The sequence below is a fragment of the Protopterus annectens genome, chromosome 2.part0 (genome assembly GCF_019279795.1).
Source record: "Protopterus annectens isolate FY-2018-M chromosome 2.part0, PAN1.0, whole genome shotgun sequence".
Classification (NCBI taxonomy): domain Eukaryota; kingdom Metazoa; phylum Chordata; order Ceratodontiformes; family Protopteridae; genus Protopterus; species Protopterus annectens.
The window spans coordinates 1,606,232,213-1,606,253,652 of record NC_056728.1 but is presented as its reverse complement, the minus strand read 5'-3'; the positions used below and the strand labels follow the sequence as shown (position 1 = coordinate 1,606,253,652).

The 21,440-nt window shown below is 38.6% G+C and overlaps 1 protein-coding gene across 2 annotated transcripts in view; it reads right to left on the bottom strand.

The window, feature by feature from the left end:
• Positions 1 to 217: 217 nt before the first annotated feature.
• The window catches only part of LOC122793553 (cytosolic phospholipase A2 gamma-like), a 679,208-nt gene continuing 657,985 nt past the window's right edge, over positions 218 to 21,440 (bottom strand). For both annotated transcript variants that reach the window (XM_044061702.1, XM_044061703.1), the window contains one exon: positions 218 to 614. In XM_044061702.1, the coding sequence (XP_043917637.1) occupies positions 466 to 614 (149 nt within the window). In that variant the 3' untranslated portion in view covers positions 218 to 465. The remainder of the gene's footprint in view (positions 615 to 21,440) is intronic.

Genomic DNA, 21,440 nt, shown 5'->3' with positions numbered 1-21,440 from the left:
GACTTCTCAGAAGCACACCTTCTTCAGTTCCTTGATGATGTTAATAACATTCAATGTAATTATCTTCCAGTAGACCCATTGCTTCAGCCAGTGTCTAAGTAGTTATATTGAAAGGTAGTCCCTATCTACATCAAATATAATTAGAAATTTATAAACAAACCCTAAAGTGGAATACCAATATAAATAAACTAAATTAAATAACACTGACAGAGCACTGTCATATTAAATGCTTTGCTTCCTTTTTATTTCAACATATCAATTCACAGAATGGTGCTGCACTTTGGATGCGCATGCATATGTATCATATCTCAGTATGTAATTAACATAGTCCAAAAACTGCCCTTAGGTAATGTACTGCTTATAATCAAGCCACTGGAACATGAGTATCTCTCCTTCGACATGCTTCTGCCTTTGTAATCTTTCATTTGTAAGTGCAGTAATTAAGTTGTAACACCAAATATATTCTCAGCTTGCTAAATCTCTAATTTGCTTAATAATATTGTCAATGTTGTTCTTAACATTTTTTTCCGCAGCGTCTAGCAGTTGATCGAACTCTCTCGGCTTGTATGAATGTTTTGAAGTTCTGTAGATTTGTTTCCATTCGGAGACACTGTCTGAAAGATGTAAGTACATCATAGTTAGTAAGTGTTAAACAGAATGTTTATGTTTCAGAAAATGCATAATTCCTTTATTTCACTTCTTTTCTTTCGTATGAGTATCCTACAGTGTTCATCTGTTTTCACACAGTTTACCAGTCCTTATTATTAAATATTTTTAATTTTATGTGTTCCCAGTGACAAGTTTATAGTTCAGCAGCTGAAATATTAATTCTGTATTACCTACCTGCTGTAATTTATGCTTTTAATTCCTGTTCATCATTTTTTTGTTTTTTCAAGTATATACTCAAACATATATCTGAATGAACTTACAACAATTCTTACAAGGATCTGGATAAGTTAAAGTAGTTAAGCGGGGCATTTTTTTTTTGCTTTACATACACATGCAAGCTAGCTGGTGCAAATATATATGCGTTGTTAAAAAGAAAAAAAAGTTGAAGTAGAAATAAAACGTACAGAATAATTACTCATTAAACAAATGACTGATCTCTTGCTAATTTTTCATTTATTTAAATGTTTACAACAAATATTCTTTCTCCCAGTCACCCAAGCTTACAGTAAAGATTACATTCTACAATCTTAATTATAAAGCACAATCAGTTGCACCACAAATACCCTAAACCAGCATATACTGTACAGGGCACAGCATTTCTTCCCTTGTTCCAGTACTTTTAATAATTTACTAGCTTCAACCTTTAAAAGGTGACAGATTCCTATCTCAGTGTAAACACACATCTCCACAAGGAAGTCCAGTACAAATGTTTGATTGTAGTCTGCATTAGTTAACCTATTGCTGCACAATACCACCTCCCTTTATTGCATTCTTAGTAGAGTGTCACAGTGGTTAACTCTTTGTTAATGACCAGCCTCGGTGGAGAAACCTTTCCCTAGCAATCTTTCTTTCCTTATTTTTCTTTCTTTCTTTCTTTCTTTCTTTCTTTCTTTCTTTCTTTCTTTCTTTCTTTCTTTCTTTCTTTCTTTCTTTCTTTTTATTGCTTTCACTGTTAAGTGTTTGACAATGTCTGTGAAACTGACTCAGACAATTTATATACATATCACTACAAACAGCTTTAGACAAGGCGGTAAATAAAATATATTCAGAGTTTCTTAACTTTATACTTCTTACATTATTATGTAACCCCAGACTGAGCCTGAAACTGGTCCATATGGATCAGTGCTGTAGCACAGGAAACAAGCAAATAAATAAATCATGTAACTGTATGAGCATAACTATAGTGCAAGAACTCTTAATCCATGTTCATCGCATAGCTAATACATTTAACAGAGCTACAGTCCTAATTAATTCCTATGCTATCTGGTCATAGTATACCATATTTATTGAATGAGCCCTGATTCCTTCAGAATAAATACAAAGGAAAAGTGAATCGTCTCTTCTCTATTTGAACATTGTTATAAGCACATGTATCTCTAACCCTGCCATTCCCATCACTTCTTTCACTTGCATTTACTCATTGCCTGCTAATACTCTATTTACGTTTACCCATTATGTGTGTTTGCAGAAAGAGTGTACATATGTTATGTGTTTTCCCAACGTTTATTAGCCTTCTATATTTCCTTAACCTTCGATACCTGGACTGGTGGACTTTTCAAATACTTCCATTAATAGTAACAAATTTTTTGACTTCTGAAGAGCTCCAATCCAAAAAATGCCAACTTATTTTCAAATAAAATTAAACCCAATCTGTTGGAGATTATCTGCCACATTTTATGATTCCTTTCCCATAGATCTTTGGTAAACTGGCAGTCCAAAAACATGTACAGCATCCCATCTTCTGATACCTCACACATAAAGCAACATCCATATACTCTTCAAAAAGACCTGAAGGAGATCAACTATCATATAAGCAGTATCATCATTTGCATATTCCTAGCTGTCCGGAGTTTTAGTTTCAGTGTTCTGCATCAAACCTCTTTGCAGTCTGCATCATTCCATCCATTCCTCTCTGTATCTCTATCTATTCTTTTGACAAATGATCTGTTTTAAAACAATATTTTCAGTAGTTTCCTGTACTGATCTGCTCCGCAGCCCTTCTAGGTCAATGTCTTACAGTCAACTGGAAAATCTTCATTTGAGTGCTCTGACCATAACCCCATCTTCCCCATGGCTGATTTGCTGCATGCCTTTTCTCATGATTGGTTATATTCTAGCCAGATCTCAGTCTGTACATGCTACCTTCATTTGAATATGTCCTAGACCTTGTCTAGAGCCAGTCTGTTTCCAATAAATGACAAAAATCAGCTATTCTTGTTATACCTATTCCCCCCCCCATTTTAGCCAATGATCCACTTCCCCCATCAGTATTCTGGAATTATCCCATAAGCCATCCTTGCACAGGTCCTTGGCCCTGAATCCTCCCCCACAATGACCACTTCATCACAGAATCTTTCAAACAGAAATGCTAGTGATTTTTGCTTCATTTATCTCATTTTTTTTACCCTCCACTTGTTTTTTTACCTCATCTTTCTTTAGTTTGTCACTGCTATTTACCATTAGTATCTGCTTACAATATTAGACTTTTCATGTCCCAGAAATTACAGCCACTTTATCAGCTAAAAGTCTGGCATCTCTCATCATCTTACATCCATGATTCACTTCAACCTGTCCATGTTAATTCTGAACCTTACCCTTTCCACGTATTATCATTGCAAAGCTTTATAGTATCTTTATGAGTCTACTTAGATTTTGTATCACTGGACACATTTTTAAGCATATACAAATATTTTAGAAAAATCACTATATAGAAGATTGAGGGGAAAGTTCTTTCTAACCAGTCTGACAGAACATATATTTGTCTGCATGTAGTTAGAAATGCCTCTGTCTACTTCCTTCTTCCTTACATAAGACCCCAGCCATTCCTTCATAGACTTTACTGAGTCTTATGTACTACAAGTGGTCTCCCTTTATCATCATCTCTTCATTGCACAGTCTGTTATCTACATCCACGCTGAGGAGGGTATATAGAACTGGAGCACTGAACTATCAGCTTTGTGAGTAAAGCTAGTACATCTTCTGATTTCTGGCACTACTCCCCTCAGTATATCACTGCCATCCACAAGGAAAGGAAGGCCAAATGATCATGGCCATTGCTTTAAGTCTTCTACAAGCTTCAGCAGGTGCTCTCATTCCATAAAACAGGCCTCTTGAAAAGTCCTGGAATATTTTAAAGACCAAGCTGTTAACCCTAATGTCCTTATACAATGCTGCATGATGTAGAAGTAACTCTTTAGCAGTACAAGAATAGAATTTACACGGCAATTTCCTCTGGTGTAAAGGACTTTTGTAGCTCCTGGAAACTGTTTAAATCCCCTCAATACTCCAGTCTGCATTCTTGGGACCATTCAAGGTGGGCAATTTTTTTTTATGGGTACACATGAATAAATTCAACTTGTTTACATCCTTAGGGAAGGATAGTTATATGCACATTTTTCTTTGGCTTCTTTCAGAATAATCTACCTTATTTTGTAATCAAGTTGCATCATTTTTCAGACATATTATTTGTTTCTTTTGTTCTAAAGGGTACTCATGCCTTTTTTTAGAATGCATGTGACTGACCTTTATAGTCAAACAGAATAATTCTTCTTTGCTCTTGTCAGTCACAGCAGCAGACCACCAGTCTACATAGTTGCTACTTCAAAGGTGTTCAACATTTTCTTCATATTCTGGGGTACACATTGCAACTCTTCAGTGTGCTAAGCACCTGCAACCACACTGCAGCCATAACTAATGAAAGTTTTTGGATTGTCATGCAATTGTAAAAAAATAACTTTTGAGTACTGTTAGTGAGAGTCATAATAAAATAACAGCTTCAGATTGGGAGTCAAGCTATGCATCTTCCTCCAGTCAAGAAACAAGCTAATTAGTGAGTAGATTATAGGTTCATAGGTTCATAGGTAGGTACTAGGCTATCTGCCCGAAGGCATTTATAAGCCTAGCAAGAATGTGTTGGCTTTCTCTGCCCCCTTAGTTTAGTTCCCTGTGCCTCTGTCCAGCAGAGCCACTGAAGTGATCCCAGGGGTAAGCTTTCTGTTTCCCATGCACTTGTGAAGGTTTCACTTGAAGAGTGTTAGCGAGGAGCTCTACCTAATGTAGTTTGGAATCTTGTTCCAAAGCATGGGAAGTCTCGGGGACAGGAATCTATCCCTCCAGCATGTCCTATTTATTGTTGTGGTGAGGTTTAGATTCTTAGAGCATGTGGCTCGAGGGGATAAGGTTTTCTTTAGGTGGAGCATGTCCATCAATTCTGGGTTGGACATTGCCTTGTATGTCAAGCAGAGATCACCTCTGAATAGGTGGTATGCAACTGAGTACAACTGGAGTTTCTTCAGTCGAGCTGCATAGGGCATCTGTTGGAGGACAGTGATCCTCTTGGTGAGGTACTTCTGTGGTCTTACTAGCTGTTGCAGGTGTATTGTAAGGTACATCCCAAATGGGATTTTGTACTCTATGATGGGTCTGATGAGTGATGAGTAGAGGGGCACAATGACCTCTTTTGATCTGGATGTGAACCCTTTTGTGATTAGGTAGGCAACATAGAAGGATTTTCTAACCACTTTGGCAATGTGATTATCAAAGGAGAGATTACTATCTACTTGGGTCCCCAGATCCCCTATTACATTTTCTGTATTTAGGGGACTACCACCTATGTGGTAGTTTGTGGGTACTTTGTTTTTTCCAAAGGGGATGACTATGCACTTTTTGGCATTTAGCTTGAGGCCATGATTTTGACATGAGGTATTTGTCTCAGTGAGACCCTTTTGGAGGATGTCTGTGTCAGCCAGAGAGTCAATTATAGCCCCTAGTTTGCAGTCGTCTGCGAACTTGGTCAGCCAAAGTCCTCCTGTGCTTGCCTGTACCTCTGAGAAGTATATGCCGAACAGGAGGGGTCCTACGACTGAGCCCTGGGGAACGCCACTTGTAACCGGTTTAGAGTCGGACCTAGCTCCTGCAACTCTCACAATGTGGGTTCTGTCTGTGAGCCAGTTGGCAACCCATCTTGTGATGTAGGGGTTTATGTTCAGGCTGGTGAGCTTGTCTATAATACCAGAATGGGGAATGGTGTTGAAGGCCTTTGTGAGATCTAGGTAGGCTGTGTGCACCACCTTTCCCTCATCTATACCCTTGGTAACTGTCTCAAAGAAGTCCACCAGGTTTAGGAGGCATGATCTGCCATTAACAAAGCCGAAGTGGATAGGGTCCAGTGTTTGGAGGTTCCTAATGTCTCTGTTAATGAGTTCCATGATGATGCACTCCATAGCCTTGCAGAACAAGCTAGTCAGGCTTATAGGGTCTGTTGTGACTCCACCTTTGTGGAGTGGAATAACCGTTGTTGTGTGCCACTCTATGGGTACGTAGCCTGTGGAGAGGCTGAGTTTGAACAGTGTGTTTAGGTGAGGGGTTAGTTCATCTTTGAGCTCATGTAGGACTCAGCATGAGACACTGTCCGGTCTCATTGATGCTATGTTTTTGACTTTGGAGAGGGCTGTTTTAACCTGAGTGTCTGTGATTTCAGGGGGCCTACATTCTTCTGGTATGGTTATAGGCCCTTTTGGGGGTGATAGATGGGTGAAGTTTGCACTGAACCTGTCTGCCAGGATGTTGGCGATATTTTTCGGTTCAGTGTATTTTGTGCCATTCCGCACTAACTCTGAGCAGATCTGAGCATTGCCACTTAGATTCTTGACATAGCTAAAGAATGGCTTGTGGTTATCTTTGGAGTCCTTGGCAATTTTGTTTTCGAAACTCGCCTTGGATGATTTTAAGAGGGATCATAGTTTCTTGCTGTTACTGATCAGGGATGTCTTCCCTTCTTGGGATTTTACTCTTTTCTGTACTAGTTTCCTCCTTCTATTGTATAGCTGATTTATAGCAGGGGCCCATCAGACTGGTTTCCTTTTCTTGGAGGAGTGAGTCTTGGTTTTGCTTGGGATAGCATGATCCATGCATTCTTGTAGGTGCCCATAGACTGCATTAGTAAAGGATTTTGCAGCTTGGACAGCATTATCCTTTAGCATGGGGGCTTTGAAACTTTCCACCTTAGTCTTAAGTAACTTGAAGTTTGCTTTTGAAAAGTTTTTCATGGTGGTTTCCTTGTCTGTGGGTGGGGGCGGAATGTGGATATCCAAAGTGTTTATGGTCAGATCTAACCAGCGTGGGGTTGACCTCCATTGTGGAACACCAGTCACCCATGTTGGTGATGACCAGGTCCAATATGTTGTCACCTCTGGTGGGAGTGTTGACCAGTTGATCCAGGGTGTTTGAGTTTATAAATTCTGGGAAATGTTGGGCAAGGGAGTTAGTACTTGAGTAGTTCTCCCAGTTAATGTTTGGGTAATTGAAATCACCCAATATTAGGTTGTTTGGTAGGACCTTTATGTTTCCCAGTGTTTCCAGAAATGCAGAATGGGGGACCTGGGACATGATGGGTAATCTGTAGCAAGCTATAATTTGAATTGCAGTTTTGCCCATTGTTAGTTGCAACTGGATGATCTCTGAAGCATTGTGCTGTGCCACTAACCTTGAGGTGTGGGTATCCTTGATGAATATGGATACGCCTCCGCCTTTTGTATTTCGGTCCGGGTGTTGTGGCCGAAATGTTTGGTATGAGTTATAGCCTAGTAGTGCTGGGGTCCCAGCTCTCTGGATCCTTAAACTAGGTTTCTGTTACTGCACATATATCGATTTTCTCCATACGTGCCTTGAGTGCGTGCATTTTGAGGTTTAGACTTCTGGCATTGAGTGGCATTACCCTCAGTTTTTTGTTGCAAAACGTTAGCGCCATAAGTATTGGTCAGTCAGCTCCATCAAGTTCGTTAATTAATAACCAGCCTTCTACACAAAGCCTATACTCTCGGCCTCTAGACAGGTTGTCTGAATGTGTATTTGTTTAATGGATACTTGTATCATGATTGTTGCTTGCTCAACAAATCCTAAGTGCCCCACTGTTTGAATTGTAAAAGGTAATCATAAAATGACTCATTGTAAATAATATTTCATGTAATTTCCTTTGTTCAAACCTTCTTAGGATAATCAGTGTAAAAAATACTTGATTATTTTTAAATATTTGATGTAATACTCAGACTGTATTCTTTGATAGTATAATTTCTGCCCAGTATCCCTTTGTCATCACAGAAAAGGGTCTGTTACTCAATCCACAAAGAAAGGTCCAGGGGATTCAAATAGATTAATAACATAAAATGCAAACTCCCATCAAAATTGTCACTCAGTGCCTCAACAGCATCAAATGCTGGAAAGGAATCCCAAAAACCAACAAAGTACAATGCACGCTTTATTATCAAAGAAGTGCTTGCACAGAAAAAATGTTAAGCACATACATGTTCTTACGATCCTTTCTCATGTACTTTTATCCCAAATACCCCCTGGATTTCATCACAACAATAAAAATGTCATTCTACTCCAAAAAGCTTTATACAGATAACACAAATCACATCAAAAAACAGTCTAGTCAAGAAATACTAAGTGTTATCTAAAAAATGCATTTTATGCCATTGAGTCACTGAGTGATGATCAACTGAGGTTTCTGTTTTGTGTTTTCTATTAACCAATCCACTTATCCAGTTACCAAAATAAAATAAATAAATAAAGTCTGACTACCGCTTATTATCTATAATCAGTTAAACAAGTGCAAAAACAGCAAAGCTTACTATTTCAGCAGTATTAAAATGTGTGTGTGTGTGTGTGTGTGTGTGTGTGTGTGTGTGTGTGTGTGTGTGTGTGTGTGTGTGTGTGTGCACGTGTCTGTATACCTTGCATATACGTGCTAGTGAGGTTTTATATATATACTACAAGTGCTCCGAGACTATTAGCTCATGAAACACTTGTTCACAAATACTTGCTTTAAATACTAACAGTCCTAACCCTTGCTAACCCAGTCCTACTTAATTACCTAAACTTCCTATCACCCAGCCCTACTAAATGGCATGACACCAACAGAGCTCTAGCTCTAGCCTAAAACTCACACTCAGTCCCTAATCTTAAATGCAGAACTCTTCTTGTCCCTAAATGTAAAAGTCCCTGGTTGCTCCCTAAATCTAAATCTCAACTCCCCTTATCTAAACCACATATTCTCAGTCATTTCCTAACCCTAAAATTCCATCACCCCATCCTTAAACCTAAAGTTCCCCATCTCTTCCTAATCGAAATAATCAAGTTATTTTTCCTAACCCTAAACTTCCCTCCCTAAACCTAAAGTTTTCAGTTGGTCCCTAACCTGAAACTCCCCTTCCTATGCCTAACAATCTTTGCTCATTCCCTAAACCGAAATCGCTCTCCTGATTGTTCCATAAAACCCTATGGTTCTACCCTCTGCCACTCCCCTCCTGTCGTTGCTGCACTTGCCTTTCTTGAACTTGGCTTCTGCATCCTGATGAGGTGTGCCAGCTTTACTGTCTCTGCATAACTGCTGCAGCTTGGCTGAACATGTAGTTAAGTTTGAGGACAAGTGACAGCCGCTGTGAGCTGAAAGACATTTAAGTCCTTGGCTTCAGGACAGTAGTCTTTCTACCTGACATTCTGGCTCTTGTAGTAAACACATGCACACACACAGACTTACACAAGTACACACACACACACACATATATATATATATATATATATATATATATATATTTATATTTATATATATATAAATATATATATATATATATATATATATATATATATATATGGTCTATGTCAAGATAATGAATTATCATAAAGTCGAGTTGCAAAACAGCGAGACAAAAACAATGAAAGTTTCACGAATGTCCAGATCGTCATAAATTCTCCCATGGTAAGTAAACAATCGGCCAAAAAGTTAAAAAAAATGAAGCAAATAAAACCTACCTAAGTGGGGGGCTGTGCCTTCAATCCCAACTAGATATAACAAATCTGAGATCACACTGCAGTGCAGAAAAGGGCAGAGTTCACCACATTAGCCAACTGACTCCTTTTGTGGTGAAAACTTAAGACGATCTTGACGATCATGAATGTAAACTTTTGTCATTTCCATCTTGCCATTTGCAACTTGACGTCATGGTAATTTATTATTTTGACATAAATCCATATAAGAAAAAAACACGGAGCATGCGGACAATATGCTTGGAGGACAAACATCCATAATACAAATACTCCAGCACATAAAAAACAGGAAAACAGTATTGCAAACTGCATATATTTAACAAACAGTCCGTTGCCCAGACCGGTTTCTTCACATGGTGTCATCAGTGTGGGTCTCGTGGCAACAGTACCATATTGATTAATATACAATCATATTTAAAGCAACTGAAACCCTAAACTATCCCAACATGCACAATAGTTCTCTTGCAACAAAATTAAATTTACCATATTCATATTGCACAACAGAGCTAGACCATTCAAACTGCCTTAATATCCTAAAAAATAGATCTTGTAAACCCAAAGAGTTGTTGCATATTACCAATGGTCAGTTAAGACCTGGTTTAAATAAGGCTCCCAGATTTATTATCCATGTTCATTCCTTCTTAGTCAACAGTTGATCCATTTTAAATATAGTCAAATTATCTCCTTCCGCTTTGTCTATCCCCAGAAACACAAAATGGGCTGTGCTGTGTTGTATAATATGCTTATATAATGCACTGCAGGTTTGCTTACATTTAATATCACTCACATGTAGTGCTATATGTTGTTTGAATACACATGATGTCTGTCCTATGTAACATGAACCACATTGGCATACAGAGATATGTATTACCCATTCGATGGTACAAGTAATTGAATGCCTAATATCATAGACTTTGGGTCTATTGACTGAAGTGAAAGATTTTGTCCTGGAAATAAGATTGCAATATTTACAATGCCCACAAAAGGTACTACCCACTAGCACTTTTCTAGCCGGGCCACTAGATGAAGTGTGGTCTTTTTTGTATGCCAAAAAAATGCTGCCCCAATGTTTTCCTTTTCAAAAACCAAACCTACATCTATCATCCAACAGTGGTGCAAAAAAGGATCTGACTTTAAAATGTGCCAATGTTCAGATATTACAGATTGGATCTTAAATGCATTATTTCCAAAAGTAGTTATCAATCGAAGTTTATCACTTCCCTCAGGAGTTGTAACCCTACTCTCATCTAAAAGGCTGGACCTAAGTGTAAAATTGGACTGTTCATATGCTTGTTTAATCACGGATTCCTGATATCCCCCAGTTGTAAATCTGGACTTAAGATGTTGGGCCTCTACTGAAAAATCCTTATCTATGGTGCAGATATGCCTGATTCTTTGAAACTGGGCTTTGGGGATGTCATTTATAATTTGACCCGGATGGCAACTGATAGCGTGCAATAAAGAATTTTTGGTAAAAGGTTTCCTATAAAGACTCATTATCATTGTCCCAGCTACAGTTTTTGTCACATTAACATCAAGGAAATCAGTGTTAAACAAGTCAATCTTACCACTAAAATGAATAACAGCTTTATTGTTGTTTAAATAAACAACAAATGCACTCCAACTGTCTAAGCTCTCATTCCAAACTACCCAGAAATTGTTCAAGTATCTGTGCCACATAATCAATTGGGATAAAAATAGATTGGCTTCACTATAAATATATTGATGTTCAAAATACCCCATGAAAAGGTTTGCATCTATGGGGGCAAATGTCAACCCCATAGCTGTTCCTGTAATCTGCAAATACCAATCCCGCCCATATACAAATGCATTATGTTCTAATACCAGCCCTAACAGAGTCAGTAAAAATTCATTTTCTGCCTCATTATATATACCTGAATACTGCAACCAATACTTAGTTGCAGTAATTCCTCCCTTCATGTGGGATACTGGTATATAATGCTTGTACATACAGGGTCCCCAAATATGCATTATTTAAAATTTGCAAATCACTCATAAGTTTCAAAAACTGGTTGGTATCCTTGATTCTAGCCCGTACAAATACCAGTAAAGGTTTGAGTTTTATTGTGCATGTTGGGATAGTTTAGGGTTTCTGTTGCTTTAAATATAATTGTTTATTAATCACTATGGTACTGTTGTCACGAGACACACACTGATAATGCCATGCGGTGAAACCAGTCTGGGCAGTGGACTGTTTGTTAAATAAACTTAGTTTGCAACACTGCTTTCCTGTTTTTTATATGCTGGAGTATTTGTATTGTGGATGTTTTTCCTCTGAGCACATTATAATCCTGCACCATAGTTTTTGCTTTTGGTTCGATATTTTACATGTGCTGATGTACAGTTGGGCTAGTGTACTTATGATATTGGTTGTTGATTGGCAATAATTACACTATAGGTGGTGTGGCGATTAAAAGGATTATTCACAGGTGGCAGCTTTGGGTGGTATTTTCAGTCTTCATGAAAATGGCAATGGGACATGGTTTCAAAACTTTTTTGGAGAATTTGGTGACTGATAAAGATAATCTTTCTTCTTTTGTTTTGGAGAAAGACTTTACGAGCACTGCTATAGGAAACGAGAAATCTGACATGCATCAACAGTTTAAGCTACTTGCAGACATTACCAAAAAGGTACGCTCTAATGTTTGGCACTGTAAATTGCTTAAAGTATATTCTAATGCTAAAATAGCTCCACAGGGACAGTGTGTGTATGTGAACCATGGGTAAGGGCTGAAGATGCTACATTTATGAAAAAAATGGCAGCAGATGCAACAAACGGCCTCAAATATATCTATTTTACTGTTAAGTTGAATACTACAAACAACAGTTACCAGGTTTAATAGCCAAACTGAATGATTGTTATGAGCGTATGAAGATTTTTTTCCACTCAACAGGGTTATGCTGAGAAACATGCCATGCTTTTATCAGAGACCGATAAATATGATCAAGATTTGCAGGCATGAAAAATTAAGAAGTATCAAACAGATTTAAATGACTTTAATAGTGAAAGTGTTTACACGTGGAAGAAAAGCAAGAGGGCTGCCCGTTTTTCAGATAACAAAAGTCCCAATAGACCTAAGAGAAAAAGAGTTAGGTCTATTTTGAGGAAAACCAACCATATGCCAAGTACTTCAGAAGTCTCATCAGGGTATTCGAACACTGATACTGAGACTGAAACAGGGGAACTAGTGTCTTTGATTCCCCTGTGTCTACGAGATCTAGAGTCCCTTTAGAAGGGGAGGCCAGAAACATAAGAAGCGAGGAAGTGGAATGGATGTTCATCTACAGTCTACAGGCACAATAGATGGACATGGGTCCATTATTAGTGGCAATGATGAAAACCAGTTGGTGGTGAAATTGACGGACTATTGTTTTTCTGAAGTAGAATCACAATTGTTAAATAAAGGATTGGGATTTGTGCCATCATTTTTGTCTCTCATTACGATGTTGTTAAAGATTTTTGTCAAGCACTTAATTTGAAACATTTCTTTGCACAGAGACAGCATGTACCATCGGTACCTGATAGGGTATCTTTTACTTTTAGAAAATCCAGGTTTCAGCCTCCCTATCAGGGGTCATTTAAGATTTTTGAGAAACTAGTATTGCATAAGTTGCATGTTAATCAAGGATAAATCTTTAAAAAATTCTCAAATAATTTAACTGTGGGAGAAAAGAAAGCCTTGGGGCAATTAAAGCAAAATGACAAGTTGGTTATCTCTGGAGCAGACAAGGGAGGCACTATAGTAGTTTGGGACAAACAGGATTATGATTATGAGGCTAGTAGGCACCTATCAGATTTTGTATCCTATTATCATCTCCCATTGGAGCCAACTTCAGGGTTCAATAGCATTATAGATGGATATTTACATCAGATGAAGGAGCATGGGATTATTTCAGAGACGTTAGTAACCCAATTGAAGGTAGAGAATCCACAGCCACAATATTTTTATTTAGTACCTAAGATTCATAAATCAGTCACCCATCCTCCAGGGTGTCCCATTGTGGCAGGAAGAGGTTCTCTTATTGAACCTCTTCCAGAATACCTTGAGTTTAAACTCAGACCTTTACTGGTATTTATATGGGCTAGAATCAAGGATACCAACCAGTTTTTGAAACTTATGAGTGATTTGCAAATTTCAAATAATGCATATTTGGGGACCATAGATGTGCAAGCATTATATACCAGTGTCCCACATGAAGGAGGAATTACTGCAACGAAGCATTGGTTGCAGTATTCAGGTATATATAATGAGGCAGAAAAGGAATTTTTACTGACTCTGTTAGGGCTGGTATTAGAACATAATGCATTTGTATATGGGCAGGATTGATATTTGCAGATTAAAGGAATAGCTATGGGGGTGACTTTTGCCCCCATATATGCGGACTTTTTCATGGGATATTTTGAACATCAATATATTTATAGTGAAAACAATCAATTTTTATCCCACTTGATTATGTGGAGCAGATACTTGGATGATTGCTGGGTAGTTTGGAATGGCAGCTTAGACAGCTGGTTTGCATTTGTTGTTTATTTAAACAACAATAAATATGATATTCATTTTAGTGGTAAGATTGACTTGTTTAACACTGATTTCCTTGATGTTAATATGACAAAAACTATAGATGGGACAATGATAATGCATCCTTATAGGAAACCTTTTACCAAAAATTATTTGTTACATACTAGCAGTTGCCATCTGGGGCATATTATAGATAATAGCCCCAAAGCCAAACACAACCCTACACTACACCATACATACATTATTAACTATCCACTTACCTTAACCCACACCCTAACCCTAAGGTCCGTAACTCTCGCACCACAGTGCAGGAAATACTGAAGCCATGGAACAGCCCACCGAATACTTGCCCTAGGTAAGATTTCGATGTTCCGGGGCTTTGCTATTTTCATCATTCGATGTTGTGGGTTTGATATTTTAACTTTCAAAGTTTTACATCTTCGAAGTTATGATATCGACCCGTTTCAAAGAATCAGATATATCTGCACCACAGATAAGGATTTTTCAGTGGAGGCCCAACATCTTAAGTCCTGAATTACAGCTAGGGGATATCAGGAATCGGTGATTAAACAAGCATATGAACAGTCCAATTTTACACCTAGGTCCAGCCTTTTAGATGAGAGTAGGGTTACAACTCCTGAGGGAGGTGATAAACTTAGATTGATAAATACTTTTGGAAATAATACATTTAAGATCCATTCAGTAATATCCAATCACTGACACATTTTAAAGTCAGATCCTTTTTTTGCACCACTGTTGGATGATAGATGTAGGTTTGGTTTTCAAAAAGGTAAAACATTGGGACAGCATTTTTCGGCATACAAAAAAGGCCACACTTCAGGTAGTGGCCTGGCTCGAAAAGTGCTAGTGGATAGTACCTTTTGTGGGCATTGTAAATACTGCAATCTTATTTCCAGGACAAAATCTTTCACTTCAGTCAATACCCCAAAAGTCTATGATATTAGACATTTAATTACTTGTACCAGCAAATGGGTAATATATATGGTGATATGCCAATGTAGTTCGTTTTACATAGGACAGACATCATGTGTATTCAAACAATGTAAAGTACTGCTTGTGAGTGATATTAAATGTAAGCGAACCCCCAGTGCATTGTATGAGCATATTATACAACACAGCACAGCCAATTTTATGTTTCTGGGGATAGACAAAGGTGAAGGGGATAATTTGACTACGTTTAAAAAGCATCAGCTGTTGACTAAGAAGGAACGAATGTGGATAATAAATTTGGAAGCCATATTTAAACCAGGTCTTAATGACCATTGGTAATATGTATCAACTTTTTGGGTTTAGAAGATCTATTATTTTAGGATATTAAGGCAGTTTGAATGGTCTAGCTCTATTGTGCAATATGAATATGGTAAATTTAATTTTGTTGCAAGAGAATTATTGTGCATGTTGGGATATTTTAGGGTTTCTGTTGCTTTAAATATGATTGTATATTAATCAGTATGGTACTTTTGCCGCGAGACACACACTGATGATGCCATGCAGCAAAACTGGTATGGGCAGTGGACTGTTTGCTAAATAAACTCAGTTTGCAATACTGCTTTCCTGTTTTTTATGTGCTGGAGTATTTTTTATGTGCTGGAGTATTTGCAGTATATATACATACATTGTATATACATACATTCATAAATATATATATATATATATATATATATATATATATATACATATATTTTTTTATGTGATTTACTTTGACATACCATCACATTGGTAAACAATATGCCATGACGTTCATACAAAGAAGGAAATAGATTGAGCACAACAACACTGTAACACATTGAATAGTGAAACTCCTGAAGTGTGCAGACCAAACAGGTAGTAACATGGGTTCTGTAGTGAGGTAAAATCCATCTGCTTGACATTCTCACACACACACACACACACACACACACACACACACACACACACACACACACACACACACACACACACACTATAAGCTGCTTTATCTCTTAGGACAATTTTTTACCACACTGTACCACTGAAAACTGTTCTAAACTAGAAAGACTGTGACTTGTATCCATGATATATTTATACATGTTTTTACAATTTCCTTAGAGCCTGTAAATAAAGGCTTTAGTTCTGTTGGTCATTCTTCGGCACAGTGTAGAGAACAGATTGTAGCTTGCCACCATTGAGTTGCATGACATCTCAGTCTTCATGGATGTGCAGTCATGCATTTCTGCTTTTAGATACTGTTTATTAGAAATGTTATTAAGAGTTTTTGGTAGGTACTTGGGCATTGCATTTTCTAAAACAGAATCAGCCGTGCTTTCCAAAACTCAATATGCATTAATGTAGACACTTCTGTGTAAGTCAGGTATGTACACTTTTATACTCAAATTCAGTATAATTACTCTGTCTGCTTAATTATCCAGCAATTCATAATTGTAAGTACATGCTACTTCTCATAAAATGCTAAAATATGTGAGGACAACTGGGTAAGAATCAGACAATGCATGTGATTGTGTTCTATAGATAAAATAAGTACATACACTGTGTTTATGCATATTGAATGATAGATTTTCCAACCTTTTTCTAGTTCTCACACTGCATTTAAGTTTTCGTATAGATCCAACTAAAAATGGAGAACATCGATATCTGTGTAGTAACTGAGACCTGGTTCAAGGCTCCAGAGAGCACCCCTGCAATACCAGGCTACAACTCTTACCACACTTTTCGGCCACCAAACCAGGACCGAAACACTAAAGGTGGAGGAGTGTCAATATTCACCAAGGATATTCACACCACCAGGCTAGTTGGCAAACACAATGTGTCTGAAATTCTCCAAGTGCAACTAACACTAGGTAAGACTGCAATCCAAATTTTAGCTTGCTACAGATCCCCCACCATACCCCAAGATTCTCACTACACCTTTCTAAACATACTGGAAAATATTAAGATAGAACCAAACAACCTAATACTGGGTGATTTTAATTACCCTGCCATTAACTGGGAAAACTACTCATGTCCCAACACCTTTGCGCAACGGTTCTTGGAATTAATAAATTCCAATGCCCTGGATCAACTAATCCATAGTCCCACCAGGGGCTCCAATATCCTAGACCTGGTCATTACCAACATGGGAAATCAATGCTCCATACCTATGGTCACCCCCTCGTTAGTCAGGTCTGACCATAAGCTAATCACCCTTAACATCCACATCCCACCCCCCCAGTAAAGAAACCACCATAAAAAACTTCTCCAAAGCCAACTTCATGCTACTCAAGTCAGAAGTGACAAACTTCATAACACCCATGCAGACGGGAATTGAAAGTTCAACTGCTGAATCCTACACTAAGGCACTGTACGAGCACATCCACTCATGCGTGAATCGTGCCATCCCAAATAGAACCAAAATGCTCTCATCCAAAAAAAGGAAGCCAATCTGATGGTCCCCTGCCATAAACAAACTTTACAACAAAAGGAAGAAACTTTTGCAGAAAAGAGGAAAATCCCAGGATGCAAAAACTCCTTACTAGCCTCAGTAAGAAACTGAGACGCCTCATAAAATCCTCCAAAGCTAGTTACGAAAATAAAATTGCCAAAGATTCCAAAGACAACCACAAAGCATTCTATAACTATGTCAAGAAACTAAATGGCAATGCTCAGATCTGCTCTGAGCTAAAACAGAATGGCATTAAATATACTGATCCAAAGGATATTGCCAATATCCTGGCAGATCGATTCAGTGCCAACTTCACCCCCTCTCACCCCTAAATGGCCCATCTCAATACCGCAAGATTGCCAAATTCCAGTAATAATGGCCACACAGGTACAAAACGCACTCTCTAAAGCCAAGAATACAGCATCCATGGGACCAGATGACATCCCGGGCTGTGTACTACATGAACTACAATATGAACTGGCACCTCACCTAAGTGTCATGTTTAATCATAGCCTCACCTCAGGTTTTGTGCCCACTGAGTGGCACAGAGCTACAGTTATCCCAATCCACAAGGGGGGATCCACCTTGGATCCCAGAAACTACCGTCCCATCAGTCTGACAAGCCTTATCTGCAAGGCCATGGAGCGTATTATCATGGAACTTATAAACAAAGACATTGGCAACCTTCAAACACTGGACCCCACCCAGTTTGGGTTTGTGAAGGGCCGATCTTGTCTCCTGAACCTGATTGACTTCTTTGAATCAGTCTCCAGAGCCGTGGACAAGGGTAAGGTGGTCCACACAGCCTATCCAGACCTTGCCAAGGCCTTTGACACCATCCCCCACTCTGGAATCATAGATAAACTTACTAAGTTGGGCATTAATCCCTATGTCACCCAATGGGTTGTTAAATGGCTTACTGATAGAACCCACACTGTAAAAGTAGCCGACTCCAAATCCAGCTCCAAACAAGTGACAAGTGGAGTACCTCAGGGTTCAGTCCTGGGGCCGCTCTTGTTTGGCATCTACTTCTCTGAAGTACAGGTCAACACTAAGGGACTCTGGCTAACAAAGTTTGCAGATGACTGCAAACTGGGAGCCATTATTGAATCCCCAAATGATGTGGATACTCTACAAAAGGGCCTTACAGAAACAGATGCTTGGTGCCAGAGCCATGGGCTCAAGCTCAATGCCAAGAAATGTATTGTTATCCCTTTGGGAAAAACATGTATCCATGAATTACCATATAGGTGGCAGTACACTAAACACAGAAAGTGTGATAAGAGACTTAGGGACACAGGTGGACAGTGGTCTCACCTTCGATAACCACATTGCCACAACAGTCAGGAAATCCTTCTATGTGGCACACCTCATCACAAAGGGCTTTTCATCCAGAAAGAATGAGGTCATTGTCCCACTGTACTCATCCCTCATTAGACCCATTATAGAATACAATGCCCCATTTGGTATGTAACTCTCAAGACATCTGCAACAACTGGAAAGGCCTCAGAAATACCTCACTAAAAGAATCACAGGCCTAAAGCAGTTGCCCTACACTGACCACCTTAAAAAACTCCAGCTATACTCTGTCGCATATCGTCTACTCAGAGGCGATCTCTGCTTAACATACAAGGCCATGTCAAACCCAGAGCTGTTGGACATGCTAGACTTAAAGAAATCCCAATCCCTCAGAGCTACACGCTCCAGGGATCTAAACCTTGTCATCACAATAAACAAAACATGCTGGAGGATAGGTTCCTGACCCAGAGACTCCCCAGACTCTGGAATAGATTGCCCATACATATCAAGCAGAGTGCCTCTTTGGACCTCTTCAAGAGGAACCTTGACAATTGGATGGGAGAAAGGAAATTCACCCCAGTGATCACGTCAGTTGCCCTGCTAGACAGGGGTCCAGGAAAGTAAATAATGTGGGAAGAAATAGCAGGGGAATTGTTATGGCTAGGCTTGTATAGGCCCTAAGGCTGATAGCCTAGTACCAACCTATGAACCTATGAACCTATGTGTTGAGCAATATCATGTAAGTAACTCATGGGGGATTGAAGATATTGGACTGGGTGACTATAACAACATGTTAGCAAAAGATACGAAAACAAAAAAGTGAAGGTTCAGAAATGTGCAAGATAGATGTTCGACAGTTATAAAGGATAGGAAAAATAAGTCATTGCTTAAGGACAATACAAAGCTAATTCAACAAGAAGCAGATAGACAAACAAAGTTATTAAAACAGCCTTATCAATCATCAGAATCTGTATACATCAGAGTTTCTGTATTTAGATTGGTTGGGGTCTATTCTGATTCTATTTCATTTTAGCACTGGGTAAGAATCAGAAAATGCATGTGATTGTGTTCTATAGATAAAATAAGTACATACACTGTGTTTATGCATATCGAATGATAGATTTTCCAACCTTTTTCTAGTTCTCACACTGCATTTAAGTTTTCGTATAGATCCAAGGAATGCCATAGGAAAATAATGAAAATGTCCAAGCTCTGCATAAAGCCTTTGTATGTTGTTTAATTTATTGCTGAATTATTTTTCTGTTATTAATAATAATAATAATAATAATAATAAACTCACATTCATATCTGAACATCAGTGGGTACGTATAATGTTAGTACATTGAATTTCGGTACAAAACTAGACAGTGATACTGCCTAGAATGACAGGTATTAGTCTGTCCTGCTATCTGTTTAGTGATACTGCCTAGAATGACAGGTATTAGTCTGTCCTGCTATCTGTTTAGTGATACTGCCTAGAATGACAGGTATTAGTCTGTCCTGCTATCTGTTTAGTGATACTGCCTAGAATGACAGGTATTAGTCTGTCCTGCTATCTGTTTAGTGATACTGCCTAGAATGACAGGTATTAGTCTGTCCTGCTATCTGTTTAGTGATACTGCCTAGAATGACAGGTATTAGTCTGTCCTGCTATCTGTTTAGTGATACTGCCTAGAATGACAGGTATTAGTCTGTCCTGCTATCTGTTTAGTGATACTGCCTAGAATGACAGGTATTAGTCTGTCCCGCTATCTGTTTAGTGATACTGCCTAGAATGACAGGTATTAGTCTGTCCCGCTATCTGTTTAGTGATACTGCCTAGAATGACAGGTATTAGTCTGTCCTGCTATCTGTTTAGTGATACTGCCTAGAATGACAGGTATTAGTCTGTCCTGCTATCTGTTTAGTGATACTGCCTAGAATGACAGGTATTAGTCTGTCCTGCTATCTGTTTAGTGATACTGCCTAGAATGACAGGTATTAGTCTGTCCTGCTATCTGTTTAGTGATACTGCCTAGAATGACAGGTATTAGTCTGTCCTGCTATCTGTTTAGTGATACTGCCTAGAATGACAGGTATTAGTCTGTCCTGCTATCTGTTTAGTGATACTGCCTAGAATGACAGGTATTAGTCTGTCCTGCTATCTGTTTAGTGATACTGCCTAGAATGACAGGTATTAGTCTGTCCCGCTATCTGTTTAGTGATACTGCCTAGAATGACAGGTATTAGTCTGTCCTGCTATCTGTTTAGTGATACTGCCTAGAATGACAGGTATTAGTCTGTCCTGCTATCTGTTTAGTGATACTGCCTAGAATGACAGGTATTAGTCTGTCCTGCTATCTGTTTAGTGATACTGCCTAGAATGACAGGTATTAGTCTGTCCTGCTATCTGTTTAGTGATACTGCCTAGAATGACAGGTATTAGTCTGTCCTGCTATCTGTTTAGTGATACTGCCTAGAATGACAGGTATTAGTCTGTCCTGCTATCTGTTTAGTGATACTGCCTAGAATGACAGGTATTAGTCTGTCCTGCTATCTGTTTAGTGATACTGCCTAGAATGACAGGTATTAGTCTGTCCTGCTATCTGTTTAGTGATACTGCCTAGAATGACAGGTATTAGTCTGTCCTGCTATCTGTTTAGTGATACTGCCTAGAATGACAGGTATTAGTCTGTCCTGCTATCTGT